Here is a 21,372-nt window from a genome sequence, read left to right as displayed (position 1 = left end):
AATTAGCCAGGCATGATGTTGCATGCCAGTAATTCCAGCTCCTTGGGAGGCTGAGGCAGGAGGATGGCTTGAACCTGGGAAGCAGAGGTTGCAGTGAGCTGAGATAGCGCCACCGCACTCTAGCCTGGGTGATGGAGCGAGACTCCATTTCAAAAAAAAAAAAAAAAAAGTTCATTGCTCAATAAGTGAATATTTCCAGGATGCTTAAATTAAACAGGGTAGACTAAGCAGCTAAATAAAGGTGGTCTTATCTACTGCTTTTCAAATTTAGTATACTTGCATGTCACCTGGGGGTCTTGTTAAAAGATTGATTCAGCACAGTCTGGGATTCTGCATTTCTAGCCAGCTTGCAAGCTAGCCAGCTCTGCCCAGTGAGGGTGTAATTCACTAGATTGGCTACTTATACCCATTTTAACATTTCCTAGTCTTTAGAACTAGTCCTTTAATTTAGCTCAAAGTTTTGTTTTTGTTGTTGTTTCGAGACAGGGTCTTGCTGTGTTGCCCAGGCTGGAGTGCAGTGGCATGATCATGACTCACCACAGCCTTGAACTCCTGGGCTCAAGTGATCCTCCTGCCTCAGCCTCCTAAAGTGCTGAGATGGGTTACGGGCATGAGCCACCACACCTGGCCCAAAGTTCTCCTTTTAGGGGTGATAATTTTTAAAGACAGCCATTATATGTTCAGGAAATATAAGCCTGTTTTTACATAAAGTAGGTACATTGTTCAGTACCAATATGAGAAAGACTTAATTATGAATACAGCTTTATATTACTAGATTTCTTATGTCATAATATAAAAAACTGGTAAACTTAGCGCTGAACTATTCATGATAGTTGAAAGTTTTAAGCTAATTCAAAATATGAAATAAACCAGAAAAATTTGGAAAGAGAGGTTTCAAGTATATTCAGGTCCTCCATTTTATGATGTGAGTCTAAATTTCTGTTTTCTGATGTCTAGAAATCACAAAAGGATGGTGATTTTGGGAACGAAGTTCTTGAGCTAGCACTGTCAGTAGTAACTGGCTGTTACTGTAAGATCTAGAGATATATTTTTAGATGCCAGTATACTTATAAAGAACTGTTAGAGTGCATTTTATGGTTTTATGGTTGGTTTAATTCCCCAAATATATTGCCCTTAGCAAGATATTACTATTTTTTATTCCTTAAATTTATTTATTGAACATTTTTATTCCTTTGCTTAGAAATGTGCTAGACAGTGGCAATTACATTGCTGCAAGATAAGTAAAAAAATCAGCTGACTAAGCTTTATAAGAGGAGGAATCATGTCTGTTTTATTTACCATTGGATAGTCAGTACATGGCACATAACCAAGTCATCATTAAGTCATTTTTGAGTGAACATTGTTTAAGATCTGCAAAGCAGCTGCGATGTGTGCCGGGTGTACTGGAAGTTGAAGGGGACTCCTCATGCAGCCTAATGAGTTGGGATCGAGGACTGCATACACAAGGGAACTCGCAGATCAAGTCCTGAAGAGAACATTGTAGTTACTCTGGCAAAGAACAACGAGGACACAAAGGCTGCGCAGAGGAATGGAAGCCTGGAAGGAATGCCTGTGAAGGGAGAGCGGCTGCACTGACTTTGGTAGAGTTGGAGCATCGTAAGGGTATGGAGGAGAGGGGAGGAGAGTAGTAGAGGCCTCAGCAGATGTCAGATCACAAAAAGTCTTATGTTACTAATTTTATCGTATGAAATGAGGATTTTTTTAGGTTTTTAAGCAGAGAGAATGGTAAGGTCATTTGGTTTTAGAAGTTAGTCTGAGCTAGGCATGGTGACAGATGCCTGTACTGGACAAGCTGAGATGGGAGGATGGCTTGAGCCTAGGAGTTGGAAGCTGCAGTGAGCAGTGATCACATCACTGCAGTCCAGCCTGGGCAACAGAGCAAGACCTTGCCTTTAAAAAAGAAAAGTCTGAAATACACCTCACAACTCTTAAAAAAAAAAAAAAAATAGTTCTTTCAAGCACACATGGAGTGTTTTATGAAAGTGACCATTTACTAGGCTATACAGCAAGTTCTTATACATTTCAAATAAAATCAACCATGTTTTCTGGCAAGAAAGCATGTAGGAAATGAATAACAAATTCTACACATTTGGAAATTTAAAAACACACTTCTGTAAATCCCACAGATTAAATATAAAATAATCAATTTAGTGAACACCTAGAACAAAACAATAGAGAAAATGACAGCCTGAGCAAAATAGGGAGACCCTGCCTCTACAAAAAAAATAAAAATTAGCCCAGCACAGTGGTGTCCCCCTGTAGCCCCTACTCAGAAAGCTGAGATGGGAGGATTACTTGAGCCTGGAAAGTTGAGTCCGCGGTGAGTCGTGATCACACCATTACACTCTAGCCTAGACTACAGAGTGCAAGACCTTATTTCAAAAAAAAAAAAGAAACTTAGGACATATTAAAACGTGTGAAAACCTGAAGCCTTAAATATTCGTATTTTAAAAGAAGATTTAAATATTAATAAGCTAATCTAAATTAGGGAAAGAGCACGGCAGTAAATTCAAGTGAAGTAAAATAGATGATACAGATAAAAGCTAACAATTCTAGAGTTCTTACTCTATTCCAAGCACCATTCCATGTTCTTTACAAAGGTTATCTCATTTAATCTTCACAAAGCCATGTGAGGAGGGTATTGTTATTATGTGCACTTTACACATGAGGAAACTTAGGCACAGAGAGAAACTTATCCAAGCCTCTAGCTAATAAGTGTGATAGATTTGGGGCTTGAAATGATGAATTTTTTGTTAAAAGATACATTGAAGAGGATTAACAAAGCGGAAAGTTGTTTTTTATGAAAAGGCTAATAAACTATTTGAAAGATTGATCAAGAAAAAATATAAAGTACAAATAATACTGAGGATGTAAAAGGAAGATACAGAAGAAAGTCTTAAAATATCTTGAATCACTTTATACCAATAAATTTTACAATTTAAATGTCAATTTTCTAGAAGATTATAACAATAAAAATGGACACAGAGTAAATAGAAAACCTGGATATTTCTGTAACTATTAGAGAAATTGGATTTGTAATTAAAAGAGCCACCCACTTTCATACACTTAGAGATAAGCCTTTGGCCCAGATGATCATTTTTTCTTTTTAAGAAAAAAAAAATAAGCCTCTTTAGAGACTTCATTTATTATATGAAGAATTAGGGAAAACTTTGTCCCACCATTTTAGGCTATTTTTACATTAGAAAAAATACTGCACGTTTATGAAAATTTACTAGGGGCAAATTTCAACTTATCTGTAAAATAGTAATGCCAACTGTGGTGATGGCACTGTAAACCAAAAGGCAGAATGACTAAAGAAACTACTTGAAAATTTAACAATTATCTCTTCATTATCCTTCCTTATCGGGGAACCTGCCCTGATAGTCACGTAGGTTCTTTTCTGTTTTCCTTAAGCATTGGCCGGTTTGAGAAATAAAGGGACAGAGTACAAAAGAGAGAAATTTTAAAGCTGGGCGTCCGGGGGAGACATCACATGTCAGTAGGTTCCGTGATGCCCCACAAGCCGTGAAACCAGCAAGTTTTTATTAGTGATTTTCAAAAGGGGAGGGAGTGTACGAATAGGGTGTGGGTCACAGAGATCACGTGCTTCACAAGGTAATAGAATATCACAAGGCAAATGGAGGCAGGGCGAGATCACAGGACCACAGGACTGGGGTGAAATTAAAATTGCTAATGAAGCACGATTGTCATTGATAACATCAGGAGACAGGGTTTGAGAGCAACGGGTCTGACCAAAATTTATTAGGCGGGAATTTCCTTGTCCTAATAAGCCTGGGAGCGCTATGGAAGACTGGGGCTTATTTCATCCCTACAGTCTGGACCATAGAAGACGCCACACCCAAGGGGGCCATTTCAGAGGCTCACCCTCAGGGGCGCATTCTCTTTCCCAGGGATGTTCCTTGCTGAGAAAAAGAATTCAGCGATATTTCTCCCATTTGCTTTTGAAAGAAGAGAAATATGGCTCTGTTCTGCCTGGTTCACCAGCGACCAGAGTTTAAGGTTATCTCTCTTATTCCCTGAACATTGCTGTTACCCTGTTCTTTTTTCAAGGTGCCCAGATTTCGTATTGTTCAAACACACATGCTCTACAATTTGTGCAGTTAACGTAATTATCACAGGGTCTTGAGGTGACATACGTCCTCCTCAGCTGACAGGATTAAGAGATTAAAGACAAGTATAGGAAATCACAAGGGTATTGACTGGGGAAGTGATAAGTGTCCATGAAATCTTCACAATTTGTGTTTAGAGATTGCAGTAAAGACAGGCATAAGAAATTATAAAAGTATTAATTTGGGGAACTAATAAATGTCCATGAAATCTTCACAATCCACGTTCTTCTGCCATGGCTTCAGCCGGTCCCTCCGTTTGGGGTCCCTGACTTCCTGCAACACTTCCTGCTCCAAGATTTGCTATGATGAGTTTTCCAAATGTTAACGACCTGGAAAAACTCATTGTCTCTAAGACGTATCCCTTCTGAGTCTTGTGATTTGGTGGTTTCTTCATCCAAAACATATCATCCTCTATAAAACTTCCTGATCCTCAGATTTAACTTTTCAGTTTCTTTTTCCAGTTCTCGTCGGTGGTTTAACGGCTGTATCTGAGCACCTAAAAGGTAAAGACTCTTCCAAGCTGTTGACTCCCTCCAGGCAGGGGAATGACTATCTGAGTCTGACATTATGTCATTAAGTTCTTTTTTTTTTTCCTTTTCTTTTCTCTCTCTTTTTTTTTTTTTTTTCCAGACAGAGTCTCGCTCTGTTGCCCAGGCTGGGGTGCAGTGGTGCAACCTCCACTCCCTGCAACCTCTGCCGCTTGGGTTCAAGCAATTCTCAGCCTCCCAAGTAGCTGGGATTACAGGCACCTGCCTCCACGCCCAGCTAATTATTGTATTTTTAGTAGAGACAGGGTTTCACGTCAGGTCTCGAACTCCTGAGGTCAGGTGATCCACCTGCCACAGCCTCCCAAAGTGCTGGGATTACAGGCGTGAGCCACTGCACCCGGCGTCACTAAGTTTTTTAACCAGAGAGGCTTTGGGTTTCAGACACACAGAAGCTAAATTCTGGCCATACAAAAACCTCAGAGTTTCTTCTGTCTTCCACCCAATCAAAGTCTCCTTCAAAACTTTAAGTAAGTTTCTATTTGCCACTTCAGGACACACCTGCACTGAACTAGACAGTGACCTAGAAACTTGGTTTGATTTGGCAAATTTTCTGTTAAAATGCTCCACACTTTTCTTATGCCTATTAGAGTTATTTCTGACCTACTGTATTTACTTTCAGAATTTTCTGAAGCTTTAATCTTTCAGGCAAAGTACTATTTGAAGAACTCTTGAGTATTTACTTTCTGTAAAGGAAGTTCACATGTGGCAGCTTTCTCCTGAGTATCTAATTTGCAATTGCCTAACTGCTCAGTGACATCCACTACTGTCTGTTCTTTGTGTTTGGCATTAGCTTTGAGACCAGCTTTCTTTTTCGTTATGCTTTTTTGGTGCAGCTGTGGTCTAATACTTGTTGAATTTGGTCTGTTTCCTGGTAGAATGGAGGAAACAAAGTCTTGCTCGTTATCACTGCTGCTGTCCTTAAGAGTGCTGGAAGAACTATTGCTAGAAGATTCATACTGCTTTTCAAAGTGGCTAGGATTGTCAATAGCTGATGTTTTAATGGCTTTACTGCATAACTGTATTTCTTTTCCAGAATGGCCACTTTGCCCTTCCTTTAGCAGTTGAAAATCTGGATGCCTCTCCCCATACTGGAGTTTTGGGAATTTGTGCTTCAAAAAACTCAGATGCTTCGTAACAGAAATTGCTGCAAAAAGACTTTCTTTCAGTGATATCATAGACTTTATTGGTTTTGAAATTTTTTATTTAATTCCCAGCTTCTTGTGACATAAAGGATAACCACAGAGTTTGACAATGGAACGTTCATTCACTACATCGTTGTAGTGAGCAGGTGTAATGAACTTCCCCTTTTAGAAGCATCTTCTTGTTTCAAAGTACTTGTCTGTGGCATTTTGAGAACAGTGGGAGCCCCGGCCCTCTGCAGCCCAGCGCAGTCAGCCATGGGGGAGAGAGTAGTCCGCGGGTTGGGACCAGCTCCAGAGTCTCGCCCTGAGGCCCCGTGTCCGTACCTGGCCCAGATTATCTTAAGGGTGAATTCTTTTAAACTATCATGTCGTAGGTATGTCCAGATATACATACGCTGTTCCAGAGAATAGCAAATTAAGGAAAGTTCCTCAGTTTATTGTGACTAGTATAACCTTGGTACCAAAACCAAGCATGGCTAATATGAAATAAATTATAGACCAGTCTTGCTTATGTAAAATCTAACAAGATAGGAGCAAAACAAGTCCAGCAGTATGTTTAAATATTTTATATGTATATATCTCATGTCTACAATGCTGACTGTAATACAGTTCTGACAGAGTTAACATGAGACTCCACAGGTTTAAGGGTGCACTTCCCAACGAGACTGCCCTTGCTGCAAGTACAAGTTAAAAGTTTGGTGGTCCCCAGACCACCTGTGCTTCCAATTAACTGGCTGCAAATCTGGGGGTTCCCATGAATCCCCTCAAGTTTGATAATTTATAAAGTGACTGACTGAACTTGGGATAGCGGTATACTTAAGTTACACTTTAATTATGAAGAATACAGATCAGGACCAGCCAAATGAGATACAGGGGACTGGGAGGGTTCCTAACATGGAGCTTCTGTGCTCTCCTCTCCTGGGATCAGGGTATGTTACCCTCTTGACACATCAGTATGCTCACCAATCAGGAAGCCTACCTGAGCTATGGTGTGTGGAGATTTTATATGTAGGTGTAATGGAATAATTGGCCATGTGATTGAACTCAAACCTTCAGTGTTCTCTCCTTTCTTCCTTAGAGGCTTAGCTAGCTCAAACCCCATCCTTCTACACATGGTGGCCTTTCTGGTGAGCAGACCCCATTCTGAGTCATCTTGTTAGCATAATCTCCCCCATTCTGAGTCAATTGTTAGCATAATCTCAGGAATGATCCATGAGGCTCCTGAGTTACAAAGGCACTCCTACTACCAAGGAAATTCCATGAATTAGAGGTTCTCTCCCAATAACTAGGGTCAAAGACTGAATACATTATTTATTATACAATAATGACAAATAGAAATTATCTCAGGAATCCAAGAAAAGTGTTAATTATCATTGCTGCATAACAGTTTATCCCAAAACTTAATTACATGAAACCCTAACTTACAAGAATTCAGGAGTAGCCTAGCTGGATGCGGTTCTAATCTTTATGTCTCACAAGGTTGCAGTCAGGAAGTCAGCAGGGGCTACAGTCATCTGAAAGCCTGACTCGGGGAGAATACACTTCCAAGGTGACATACTCACATGGCGGTTGGCAGGAGGCCTCAGTTCTTCACCCCATAGGCCTTCCCGTAGGCTCAAGTGTCCTCACACTGTGACAGCTGGCTTTTTCCAGATCTAGTGATCCAAAAAAAAGCAAGGAGAAAGCTGCAGTGCCTTTTAAGACCTAGTCATTATTTTTTCCTTTCTTTTTTTTTTTTTTTAATTAAATTGAGATGGGGTCTTGCTATGTTGACCAGGCTGGTCTCAAACTCCTGATCTCAAGCAGTCCTCCTGCCTATTCCTCCCAAAGTGCTGTTATTACAGGCAGAAGCTTGTAGTTTTTCCTTTATCCTGTTTGTTAGAAGGAAGTCACTCAGTTTAACCCATACTCAAAGGAATTAGTTTCCACCTCTTAAAAAGAAGAGTATGAAAGAATTTGTGGACGTATTTAAAAACCACCACAGATGGTTTATTCAATAAAGTTCTTAATATGAATTAGTATTAATTTATTAATTCATTTGCACATTGAAGGAGAAAAACTCTGTGCTCATATCACTAGATGAAGCAAAAGCACTTGATGAAATTTAACTCCGTGATGAAACCTCCCAGCAAACTAAGAAGGGAACTTCCTTAATGTGATAAAGACTTTCATTAAATTTATAATTAATTTAGGAACAATTGACTTACCTAATATTGAGGCTTTCTGTACCTAATATGATTCATTTTTCTATTAAACTTATTATTTTGTTCTTCAGTATTTTAAAATTGTGCTTATTATCAGTGTTTTACATTTGGAATTGCAAAATGATACAATGAAAGGTGAAGACTGGAAGTCCTAGCTAGAGCAATTAGGCAAGAGAAGGAAATAAAAGGCATCTAAATTGGAAAGGAGGAAGTTGAATTGCCACGATCATATATGTAGAAAACCCTAAAAACTTCAACATAAAACTTTTAGAACTGATAAATGAATTTAGTAAGGTTGCAGAGTACAAAATCAATATACAAAAATTAGTAGTGTTTCTATACACCAACAATGAACTAGCAGAAAAAGAAATGAAGAGAGTAATCCATTTACAAAAGCTACCAAAAAATGAAATACATTTGACCAAGGAGGTGAAAGATCTCTACAAGGAAAACTATAAAACACTGATGAAGGAAACTGAAGCGGGCACAAAATATGGAAAGACATCCATATTCAAGGATTTGAAGAATTAATACTGTGAAAATGACCATACTACCGAAAGCAAGCTATAGATTCAATGCAATCCCTATCAAAATACCAGTGACAGTCTTCACAGAAATAGAAAAAAAAAATCCTAAAATTAATATAGGACCACAAAGGACTGCAAATGCCAAAGCAGTTCTGAGCCAAAAGGACAAAGCTAGAGGCATCACACTACCAGACTTCAAGATATACTGCAAAGCTCTAGTAACCAAAACAGCATGGTACTAGCATAAAACCAGACAATAGACCAATTGAACAGAATAGAGAACCTAGAAATAAATCCACATATTTATAGCCAGCTGGCAAAGGAGCCAAGAACATGCTTTGGGGAAAAGACAGTCTTCAATAAATGGTGCTGGGAAAACTGGATATACATATGCAGAGTGAAACTGTACCCTTGTCTTTCACCATATACAAAAATAAACTCAAAATGGATTAAAGACTTAAATGTAAGACAAAAGCACCAAAGACAAAGTGAATCATCTATTTTCTTTTATTATTATTTTTTAAAGTATAGAGATGGGGTCTCACTACATTGCCCAGGCTGGTTTCAAACTTCTGGGCTCAAGTGATCCTCCTGCCTTGGCCTCTCAAAGTGCTGGGGTTACAGGTGTGAGCCACCAGCGCCCAGTTAAATACTGTATTTTCAGCCCTTGTTTGCCTGCAATATGAAGAGATTGCTACACTTATTGAAAAGAAGAGACCGGAAGTGGTGGTTCATGCCTGTAATCCCAGCACTTTGGGAGGCTGAGGCAAGTGGATCACCTGAGGTCAGGAGTTCGAGACCAACCTGGCCAACCCCGTCTCTACTAAAAATATAAAAATTAACCAGGTTTGCTGGCATGCGCCTGTAGTCCCAGCTACTCGGGAGGCTGAGGCAGGAGAATCTCCTGAACCTGGGAGCTGGAGGTTGCAGTGAGCCAAGATTGCACCACTGCACTCCAGCCTGGGCAACAGAGTGAGACTCATCTCAAAAAACAAAAAGAATTTGCATATAAGTCGACCCATGCAGTTCCAACCTGTATTGTTCAAAAAAACCAAAACCACCATTAGACCTAGAATCCCACTTCTGCAAATCCAGCCTACAGTTTTATCAGCCCAAACAACAACAAAAGCATCTCTTCAAGTTTATTTATTGCCTCATTGCTTATGCTAAATTATTGGAAATGATCTAAAATGTCCATCAACATGGTTGTGCACTGTGGCATGCACCTGTAGTTGGGACTACTCGGGAGGCTGAAGCAGTGCAATCTGATTGCACCTGCGAATAGCTCCTGCACTCCAGCCTGGACCAGCATGGCAAGACCCCATCTCTAAGGAGAAAATGTTCATCAACAAGAGAATGGGCAAATATGACCATAAGATATTCATAGGATAAAACACTAGATAACAATGAAAATGAATTAAGAAAAACTACAAATATCTATCGTGGAAATACTTCACAGTGTTATGTGAACAAAATGAAAGCATTATACATATAAAAACAGTAGTTTTTATATATCTATAGAAAATTTAACAATATGTAAGGCAATGCTATATGTTACTTAACAATCCTTTCTTTGAAATAAAAGGCAAGTTGATGTGTGTTTAAACTAGAAATCCCAGGAAAAAATCAGAAAGGTACCTGGGCTTAAAGAAAGATGCTAAATGGGGCTGGGTGCCATGGCTCACACCTGTAATTCCAACACTTTGGGAGGCCGAGGCTGATGGATCACCCGAGATCAAGAGTTCGAGCCCATCCTGGCCAACATGGCGAAACCCTGTCTCTACTAAAAATACAAAAAATGGCCAAGTGTGGTGGCATGTGCCTGTAGTCCCAGCTACTCCGGAGGCTGAGGCAGGAGAATTGCTTGAACCTGGGAGGCGGAGGTTGCAGTGAGCCGAGATTGTGCCATTGCACTACAGCCTGGGCAACAGAGGAAGACTCCATATTAAAAAAAAAAAAAAAAAAAAAAAAGATGCTAAAAGGAAAGCAGGGACAAGTAAACATCAAATCCATTTCATGCCATAGAACTTTTTTTTTAGGCGGAGTCTCACTCTGCCTCCCAGGCTGGAGTGTGGTGGCATGATCTCGGCTCACTGCAAGCTTCACCTCCCGGGTTCATGCCATTCTCCTGCCTTAGCCTCCCGAGTAGCTGGGACTACAGGCGCCCGCCACCACGCCCTGCTAGTTTTTTGTATTTTTAGTAGAGACAGGGTTTCACCATGTTAGCCAGGATGGTCTCGATCTCCTGACCTTGTGATCCGTCCGCCTCGGCCTCCCAAAGTGCTGGGATTACAGGCATGAGCCACAGCGCCTGGCCTAGAACTTCTTACAACACCCTAAACCAGTACATTTCAACCTGAAAAGATGTTGTAACGCAGAATAAAGAAAATAAAGTACAGATATTTCATTCCCAAGGGGGGAAACTCTTCTAGGTTCCCAAGTTCTTGAGCTTCATGTGCATACAGCAGGAATCTGTCATCTTGAGGGAGTTCTTTCTTAAACCTTTGGGTTTGTAAGATTTTAGTTTTCTATGCTGTCCTTTTTTGGTCATGCTTGTCAGGGAAGAATTGTTAAAAATCTATTTTAACGCCCTCTGCCCTTATTCAGGGCAGTTGGAGACTTAAATTTTACGTACACATACTACCTTTGAACCTTCAGTGTGTTGTTTACGTACTGAAAGATTGCAGTTGAATTTAGATCATGCTTTGAAGTTCCCTTTGTCAGACCACATTGTTTGTACTAAAGAAAGACTGCATTTTCTTTTTGTCTGTAATTATTTCCATAATTATTTAACTTGGTATAACATGTGGTACTGTAAAAGCATAACCCAAGCCATTGTTTGCCTTAAACAACATTTTAGACATTCTTAAGCCCTTTTAATTTATATCTCAAACTTGAGGATATCCATGAAAACAGTGGAAACTTTTTCCTCACCGGATCTTGACACAAGTCAGGGATGGAAGTGAGCAAAAGGAATTGGTGTGGTTTTTATATCATTTCAGTTGTGTTGAGATAAGGAAATGGGATAGTTTATCCACTGTACTACTCTTTTGAGAAAGTCTGGTTTGTATATAAAAGTAAAAGGAATTGGCATAACGTTTTAATTCCTTCTGCTCTATTCAGTCATTCCCTCAACAAATATTTATTTAGTATCGATTATGTGCCAAGCACTGTTCCAGGTGCTAAAAATATAAAGTGAGTGAAACAGACTAACCCTCCTGGCCTCATGGAGCATATATTCTGGATGAGGTGGCAGGCAATAAAATACAGAGAAAATTATATCAAATTATATAGCATGACAAATGCTAAAGAGAAAGAAACAGCCAGAAAGGAGAGGAGTGCTAGGCATGGGGATGGGATTACAGTTTTAAATAGGGTGGGCAGGAAGCCTGTAAATAAGAAAGGGATTTTGAGTAAGTGGTTGGAAGGGGCAAGGCAGCAGTCCTGGGGAAGACCGTTACAGGCAGAGGGACCTGCACGTGCCAGGGTCCTGCAGCAGGACTGTGAGCGGCAGGTGCAAGGAACACCTACTAGGCTGGAACAGAGGGAGGGTGGACTACTGGAGACTTTAGCTTTTTGTCTGAGTGAGTTGGAGCACCGTTGGAGGGATCTGAATGGGGTGTGATGTGGTTTAACATGCTTTCTCTTAGGATCACTCTGGCTTCTGTGTTGCAAATCTATAGTGGGCACAGGTGGAAGCAGGAGGCCAGTTAGGAGGCGCTTTCAGCAATCCAGGCAAAGGGGTTAGTGGCTTGGTCCTGAGTGAGCGGTGGAGGTAGTGGGAAGTGTGTGGGTTCTGTATACATTCTGCAGGTAGAACCAGTGGATTTGATGACAGATAGGAAATGGAATGCAACAAGGAAAGAGGGAGTTGTCAAGAATGACTTGAGATTTTAGATCTGGTTACATCTGTGTAGTGATATTCTTAAAAAAAAAAAAAATATGATTTTAGACCTGGGACTTTTAAGATTTTACACCAAGTAAAGAGGCTGTTAATGGAGGTGGGAAAGACTTAGAATCTAGCAGATTTGGGAGGGAAGAGGCAAGGAAAGATAAGTAGTGACAAATTGTGTAGTTGCTGATAACATTGTTAAGTCAATTTTTATACTATTTGAGCTGTCTTTTTTTTTTTTTTCCTTTGGGACAGTCTCGCTTTGTCACCCAGGCTGGAATGCAGTGGCACAGTCTCAGCTCACTGCAACCTCCACCTCCCAGGTTCAAGCAATTCTCCTGCCTCGGCCTCAAGTAGCTGGGATTACAGTTACCCACCACCATGCCTGGCTAATTTCTGTATTTTTAGTAGAGATGGGGTTTCACCATGTTGGCCAGGCTGGTCTTGAACACCCTGCCTCAAGTGATCTGCCTGCCTCAGCCTCCGAAAGTGCTGGGATTACAGACAAGAGCCACTGTGCGGGCCTGAGCTGTCTTAAAAATAGCCCTTATAGCAGCCTGTGTTTTCTTTTCAGATGTTATCAAGTATCTTTTCTGATAAGACATTTATTTGCCTTTATTCAGAATTGCTAATTTTATGCTAATCTAACCCAGAATACTCAAGTGTGCCTTTCCCTTTAATCCTCATATTAGCTATATTAGCTAGAGTATTTTTGGTTGTAACAGAAAAATTGACTCTCTCTGACCTAAAAAATGGAATTTATTGGCTCTTAACTGAAGAGTTCCAAAGTAATTGAGGCTTCAGACAAGGTTGCTTGAGTGGCTCATCGATGTCTCCCAGCATCTGGCTTCTTTTAGTCTCCCGGCTCTGCTTTCTGCTTCTCCTTCTGGGCCCAACATAGCTGCCAGCAGTTTCTGGGACCACCTTATTAGTATTGAGTCTGAGAGAGTGACTTTGTCACTGCAGGGTCAGTCAAAGTCCTGAGACTATTAGACCAGCTCGCGCCTGAACTTTTCGTGGCATGGAAGATAGAATATGCTTAGTGTAGGAGCCTCTACTTCTGAGATCTTAGGGGAAATCTTTATACCCTGAATTAAAACAATTTTTTAAATAGTTACATAAGTGGAAAAAATGATTGATTTTTAACAATTGCTTTTGCATTGTACAAGCACCATGGTTAACACAGCAAAAACAATTCCTTTTTAAAGCAATCAGGTGGGAAGGGAAAAAAATTAAAATTGTATTCATACATTAGTTTAATCAAGATAATTTTTCTTCTTAGAGATTTAATATTGTTGCCACTTGACCAGCTGGAACTACAAAGGAACCATTAGATAATAATGAAGTATGATACCCCTTTCAGCACTCCTTCTCACCTTTTTACTTTACATCTCTAATTTTGCCTGGCACAAGGTCTCTTCTTCCTCTGTGGATCCTCTACCTACATGTGTCTACCTGCTAATTAGACAGGCACATGCACACTAGTTTTCCTTACCCCCAAAATTAAATTTGCAAATGGGACCGAATTGCTCCCTGTTCCCCTCATGACACCGACATGGCAAAGTTTTTCCACTAATTCCCTTGGTGGTCGGTTTAGGACTTTCTGCCTCCACTATTGCTCTCGGTACTGGAATAGCAGGCATTTCAACCTCTGTCACGACCTTCCGTAGCCTGTCCAATGACTTCTCTGCTAGCATCACAGACGTATCACAAACTTTATCAGTCCTCCAGGCCCAAGTAGACTCTTCAGCTGCAGTTGTCCTCCAAAACTGCCAAGGCCTTGACTTACTCACTGCTGAAAAAGGAGGACTCTGTATATTCTTAAATGAAGAGTGTTGTTTTTACCTAAATCAATCTGGCCTAGTGTACGACAATATAAAAAAACTCAAGGATAGAGCCCAAAAACTTGCCAACCAAGCAGGTAATTACGCTGAATCCCCTTGGGCACTCTCTAATTGGATGTCCTGGGTCCTCCCAGTTCTTAGTCCTTTAATACCCATTTTTCTCCTTCTTTTATTCGGACCTAGTATCTTCTGTTTAGTTTCTCAATTCATCCAAAACCGTATCCAGGCCATCACCAATCCTTCTATATGACAAATGTTTCTTCTAACAACCCCACAATATCACCCCTTACCACAAGATCTCCCTTCAGCTTAATCTCTCCCACTCTAGGTTCTCACGCCACCCCTAATCCCGCTTGAAGCAGCCCTGAGAAACATCGCCCATTCTCTTTCTCCCTACCACCCCCCAAAAATTTTCGCAGCCCCAACACTTCAACACTGTTTTATTTTTCCTATTAATATAAGAAGGCAAGACTGTCAGGCCTCTGAGCCCAAGCCAAGCCATCGCATCCCCTGTGACTTGCAGGTATACGCCCAGCTGGCCTGAAGTAACTGAAGAATCACAAAAGAAGTGAATATGCCCTGCCCCACCTTAACTGATGACATTCCACCACAAAAGAAGTGTAAATGGCCGGTCCTTGCCTTAACTGATGACATTACGTTGTGAAAGTCCTTCTCCTGGCTCATCCTGGCTCAAAAAGCTCCCCCACTGAGCACCTTTCGACCTCCACTCTGCCCGCCAGAGAACAACTCCCCTTTGACTGTAATTTTCCTTTATCTACCCGAATCTATAAAACGGCCCCACCCTTATCTCCCTTCGCTGACTCTCTTTTCGGACTCAGCCTGCCTGCACCGAGGTGATTAAAAGCTTTTATTGCTCACACAAAGCCTGTTTAGTGGTCTCTTCACATGGACACGCATGAAACTAGGCAAGAATCAGTGTTTCTCTACAAATTGAGTTGACAAAAAGAAATTACCTTCCCCTGCCCCCACAAAAAAAGAACCAGTATTTCTCAACAAGCAGAGTACTGTTAGCATTTGGTTCTTTATTTTGAAGGATTGTCCCTGCACATTGCATTTTCTATCCTGGTCCCTGGTCAAACTGTATGTCCTGTCATATCCCAGACATTATTCCAACCAAAAAGTCACCTACATATTTTTAGATCCTCTTAGGAGGGGGTGGTAACCCAGCCACTGCTGATGCCTGAGGGGAGTGCAAAGCGGGGTTTTTGAGGACCTGGGACTGAGACCCTGAGTAGTAGGCACCAGTGGGCCTAAAAGGATTCCATGGGGTTGGTTCTGGGAGTGTGGAAGGAAGCAGAGAGTGTATATTGCTGCTGCCAATTGAATGCCAGTGGCATTCAGGCAACTGACAGGAACAGCGAACCAAATTGGGAAAAAGAAAGTCTCTTCTCCCCTCTTCCAGCTTTCTCTAGTTCCCCAGTTGGCAGAGCGTCTCCGGGAGCCAGCTGGTGAAGGACATATTGTCAGCAGCATCCCAGCTCCAGCATCAGAAAGCAGAGTCTATAGATAGAAGAGGGAGCTTTTTTTTTTTTTTTTTTTTTTTGGCTGAAAAGCGATGGTGTAAAAAGGGACACAGTACTTTATGTTTTTTAATTTCATTACTTTCCTGCCAGCACCTTACATGCAGCAACAAGTGGAATTTGGGCTTTGTCAGCAGCAAACCTGCCACTTACTGGTTGTGTTAACTTGGACTAGTTTCTTTCTTTTTCTTTTTTTTTTTTTGAGACGGAGTCTTGCACTGTCACCTGAGCTGGAGTGCAGTGGCGCGATCTTGGCTCACCGCAATTTTTGCCTCCTGAGTTCAAGTGATTCTCCTGCCTCAGCCTCCCGAGTAGCTGGGTTTACAGGCACCTGCCACTATGCCTGGCTAATTTTTTGTTTTTTTAGTAGAGACAGGGTTTCACTATGTTGGCCAGGCTGGTCTCGAACGCCTGACCTTGTGAGCCACCATGCCCGGCCAACTCGGGCAAGTTTCTTAACTTTGCGCTTCATTTTTTTTTTTTTTCCATAGTTATGAAGATGAAAAAAGATCTTACAGGGTTCAATAAAAAAATAACTTCCAGTTTCCCGTTTAACATATGTGCTCATGGTATACCCGACAAAACGCTGCACTTTGGATTAGAAACCTGGGTGTTAGTTTGTCGTATATACTAGCTACATGGAATTCAACAAGTTATTTATCTCCCTGAACCTGTCTTTTCTCTGTAAGTAGGAATGATTTTACTTACTGTAAGGATCGCAGAGATGGGATAATGCACGTAAAACTAATTTGTAAGTTATAAAAATGACAGTGACGATGGGATGCTAAGCAGGTACCATTAAATACCACCACATACCTGAGTTTCTGTGATTTAATCTGCACAAAAGACCTAGATCATCTGTTTTATGCGAGACTCTGAACTCTACCACCACATTAAACTGTTTTTTTCTCTATTCAATTTACCAGTAAAGGTTGAGCATCCCTAATCCAAAAATCTGAAATCTGAAATGCTGTAAAACCTGAAGCTTTTTGAATGTCGACATGACGCTCAAAGGAAATGCTCATTGGGGTGTTTTGGATTTCACAGTTTTGGATTTGAGTTGCTGAACCAGTAAGTATAGATAGTGCAAATATTACAAATTTAAAAAATAGTCCAAAATCCGAAACACTTCTGGTCCCAAGCATTTCTGATAAGGAGTATCACCTTGTACCCATTGTATGCCTATGGGGTGACCAAACCCTCTCCCCTTCCGGACAGTTCTGCAATAACTGATTCACTTCGCCTGTTTTCGGTCATTTTTGTGTGTTCTAGAGGAGAAACAGAAGAGTAACACCTAGGCCTCTTAAATAGACAGCTGACAGACATTATGAATCTCTTCGAAGTACAGATATGCCAAAGATTGCTATATAGTACAGTCTAGTTGTAATTGTGAGATTTTTGTTGTTGAATACAGTTAAACAAAAAAGCTTTGGAGAAACTAGCTTAGGGAATTTGTAGTACAAGGTTGCATGATGTTTTGAAAACAGATTATCTATTTGAAAAATGTTTCAGAAACCTGGAAGCATTTCTTCTGCATCTAATATTGAGGTCCTGGTGAAGGGTATAAAACACACAGCATCAACTATATATAATGCTATACTAGATTGTCTTGATTCTGTGGTCCTGGAAGAATTTATACTTGTGTTGGGGAAACTATCTTGGCACAGAAGGAAAGTGAAGGTTTTGAGTGGGGCAGGGACAGTGGAGCAGAAATACAAAGGTTAAATGTGGGCTTCTTTTGATTGTTAATTAATAATTGAGCATGGGGAAAGGTAGAGTTGGAAAGTAATTTGCGATGGCGATGAAATTGGTAACTTCAAAGTGGTGGAGACCTGACAGTGGAAGTTTTATACAGTGGAACTTCCCCATCCCTGTTTTAGGTCATCACTTAGTTGCGTGGTTGGCTCTCTTTGCTCCTGGCCCACGGGCATTATTGTAAAACTTTCTAAAAGACCCTGTTATGAATGTCTTACCCATAGCAAGATCTGACAGCGTGGACGCCAAGGCAGGCCTTTTGGTAAGATTTCTGTGTATTACCTCAGATACACTCAGACAACTCTCTAAGCACGTTGTTTTCTTCAGGGTTTATGTTTAGATTTGGAGGATATTGTTTTCTACACTGATGTAAATAACTGCGAGTGGTGTTGCTCCAGTTGTACAAGTGTGTATTTGTCTAAGGATTGATGGGGAGGAGTGTAGAGATCGGGAAGGAATGGATGAGTTGCTTGTTAAGGGAAAAGATGATATTCTTATGCTAATCCAGGCCCTGGATAAGGAGCAGAGCAGCCATGCGAACAATGGCCTTGGAGCCAGGAAGTCTGCAGTGAGTCTATTCCTTCTCAGAAAGCTTGTCAGACCAGGCGCCTGGAGCTGCCTGGGGGGAGGGACCCCTGGAAAGGGGAGTTTTCTCCTTGCTATTTTATGGAATTGGCTGCTGGCCAGCTTGTTGGAAATTCCCAAACTTCTCTACTAGAAAGTGAAAATCAACGGTGGGGTGCTTAACGGGAAGAGGAAAGAATGACTTTAGTCTGTTTTTTCAGCTGACTTCAGCCTTTTCCTGTTTTTTTTTTTTTTTTTTTTTAAAGTTCCAATTGAACTGTTGGTTCAGTTGTCTTGCTGTTTGAAGAGCTTTAAAATCTTTTATTTAAAAAAGAAATTATTTATATTTGAGTAATTCTGCCTTAATGTTATTTTCCTGAAAAGAAACGGTACCAGTCTGTGTATATAGCAAGGGGAAGTAAATTTATTTAGATGCCTATTTCGTCTAACTATTCAATAGCTTTTAAATGCCAGCATGATTAAAAAATTTTGATTATGCAGCATGTCAAATATATGCATCTCCTTATATTCTTCACGTTGCAAGATTAGATATTTTTAATGTAAAAATTCCGATGAATCATTTAGGAATTTAAAAAATATATTTTATCATTAGATGTTATATAATTTTAAGAATGATTGTGGCCAGGCGCAATGGCTCACACCTGTAATCCCAGCACTTTGGGAGGCCGAGGTGGATGGATTGCCTGAGGTCAGGAGTTCAAGACCAGCCTGGCCAACCTGGTGAAACCCCATCTATACTGAAAATAGAAAAATTATCTGGACGTGGTAGTGCGTACCTGTAGTCCCAGCTACTCCGAGGCTGAAGCAGGAGAATCGCTTGAACCCAGGAGGTGAAGGTTGCAGTGAGCAGAGGTTGCACCAGTGCAGTCCAGCCTGGGTGACAGAGCAAGACTCTGTCTCAAAAAAAAAAAAAAAAAAGGGCTGGACGTGGTAGCTCACACCTGTAATCTCAGCACTTTGGGAGGCAAAGGCAGGAGGATCACCTGAGGTTGGGAGTTCAAGACCAGCCTGACCAATATGGAGAAACTCCGTCTCTACTAATAATACAAAAATTAGCTGAGCGTGATGGCGCATGCCTGTAATCCCAGTTACTCGGGATGCTGAGGTGGGAGAATCGCTTGAACCCTGGAGGCGGAGGTTGCGGTGAGCCGAGATGGCACCATTGCACTGCAGCCTGGGCAACAAGAGTGAAACTCTGTCTCAAAAAAAAAAAAAGAATTTTTGAAAAATAAGGTTAATATTTTGCTATGTGATTATAGAAACAGTTAATACGAGACAAAGGAGAAGTGCTCAGTTATTAATAATTACATCTATTTGTTGAAATGTTTACTGAGATGTAATATTACTAACTCTTTTGAGTTAGTAATATCCCCATTTTGTGGTGAAGGAAACCAAGACCTGGGTAGCTTAAGTAATTCCCCAAAATCACACAGCAAATAAATACTGGAGCTGATTTTTAAAAATTATTTATTTTTTTTATCAGTGAATGCCACATCAATATATGTGGTGTTAACACCTTTATTAATGCAGTTTTTAGACGAATGGTGCTCTGGGGCCCTCCCCTCTTTTCACTCTCTTGGAAGGCCATCTCACCCAGAGTCATAGCTGAATATTACCGTTCTTTTGGCATAACTGATTTGTATGTTCAGCCCTAAATGTGTCCTTTAAGTTTCATAACCAAATGCCCATTAGACATTCCCTTTGGGTAACCCCAGATCTCTAAATTTGAACCTTTGATCTCTTCACTCCTGTCAAAATCACTCATTCCCACTTCAGTAACTGTTCATGCCACAGATGTGGGAATCTTCTTTGACACTTCACTTTCCCTTACCCTACATTTAATCCATTGCTAAGTACCACTGAGTTTTGTTTTGTTTTTTTTTTTTGAGACAAGGTCTCGCTCTATTGCCCAGGCTGGAGTGCAGTGGCATAATCAAAGTTCACTGCAGCCTTGAACTCCTGGGCTGAAGAGATCCTCCCACCTCAGCCTCCCTAATGTCTGGGACTACGGGTATGCACCACCATGCCCAGCTAATTTTTTAAAGTTTTTTGTGCAGATGAGGTCTTGCAGTGTTTCCCAGGGTGGTGTTGAACTCCGGAACTCAAGTGATTCTCCCGCCTCAGCCTTCCAAAGTACTGAGATTACAGGTGTGAGCCACATACCCAGCCAAAAATTATTTTTGAAGTATAGCATGAGTCCATCCACTATACCACTGCCACCCTATTCTTTTTTTTTTTAATTCACCCATTTGCACACGGATTCTGCCCTAATCTTAACCACCATTGTCATTCTCCTAAATTTCCACAATATCCTGCTTACTGATCTGTTTGCTTTTGCTGTTATCCCCTCCAGTCCATTACATAGAAGTCAGATGATGCCCACTTAGGCTTAAATCCGAAGTCCTTCATATGCCCTTGCCTGATCTGGTCTTTGTCTTCTCTGCCCCTTCACCCTCATCTCCCATCGCACTATCTCTTATTCTCGACATTTCAGACACTGTTCTCTCTTTGCTTTTCTCTCCATCAAGATCTTTGCCCAGGGTGTTCCCTGTGCTTAGAACTTCCCCTCTTTCTTTGCCTGGCTGACTCTGTTTTTCAGATCTCAACTTAAAGGTCACTTCTCAGCATTGCTTCCCTTTCCCCTCCATCTAGATTAGAGCGGGATCACTGCCCCTATTCCTTCAGGACCTGGCACTTTTCTTCCTTTGCACTTACCACGAGTTATGATTGTGTATCATTTGTGTTTTCTTGTTTGGTGTCTTGAGTATCTTAATTGTTTTGTTTAATGACTCTGAACTCCATGAAGGCTGGGCCTGTTTGGCTCTGAACAGTGTATTCTTGGTATCTAATACAGAATCATGCATAGCACAGACACTTAATAAACATTTAGGGAATAAATTAATAATTCAATGGCAAGAACACTGATTCCATAGGACTCCAGCATTGGAAGGGATAACATAGATTATTTAGTCTAGGGCCAGGTGGTGGTGGCTCACGCCTGTAATCCCAACACTTTGGGAGGTTTAGGCGGGTGGATTGCTTGAGTCCAGGAGTTCGAGATCAGCCTGGGCAACATGGCAAACCCCATCTCAACAGAAAATACAAAATTAGCCAGGGTTGGTGACACGTGCTTGTGGTCCCAGCTACTCCGGAGGCTGAGGTGGGAGGATTGCCTGGAGCCCA

The 21,372-nt window shown here is 41.0% G+C and overlaps 2 protein-coding genes across 12 annotated transcripts in view; one reads left to right on the top strand and one right to left on the bottom strand.

Annotated features, from left to right (window-relative positions):
• BMPR1A (bone morphogenetic protein receptor type 1A) overlaps window positions 1–21,372 on the top strand; it is a 174,675-nt gene that overhangs the window by 97,771 nt on the left and 55,532 nt on the right. For 3 of the 11 annotated variants that reach the window (XM_063638132.1, XM_063638133.1, XM_063638127.1), the window contains one exon: window positions 1,370–1,601. The exons of the other annotated variants lie outside the window; for them this stretch is intronic. The gene's annotated coding sequence lies outside the window, so the exon portion shown is untranslated. The remainder of the gene's footprint in view (window positions 1–1,369; window positions 1,602–21,372) is intronic. 11 annotated transcript variants of the gene reach the window in all.
• Window positions 4,155–16,852, bottom strand: LOC129480134 (putative RNA polymerase II subunit B1 CTD phosphatase RPAP2). The gene is given in 11 exon segments (XM_063637110.1): window positions 4,155–4,189; window positions 4,507–4,622; window positions 4,624–4,678; window positions 4,681–4,731; window positions 5,047–5,277; window positions 5,280–5,782; window positions 5,784–5,892; window positions 5,895–6,003; window positions 7,884–7,902; window positions 16,666–16,685; window positions 16,829–16,852. Coding segments are annotated over 11 exon segments (1,272 nt in total).

Source organism: Symphalangus syndactylus, chromosome 4 (genome assembly GCF_028878055.3).
Source record: "Symphalangus syndactylus isolate Jambi chromosome 4, NHGRI_mSymSyn1-v2.1_pri, whole genome shotgun sequence".
Lineage (NCBI taxonomy): Eukaryota > Metazoa > Chordata > Mammalia > Primates > Hylobatidae > Symphalangus > Symphalangus syndactylus.
The sequence above is the reverse complement of the archived record's forward strand: the minus strand, read 5'-3'. Positions and strand labels throughout refer to the sequence as shown.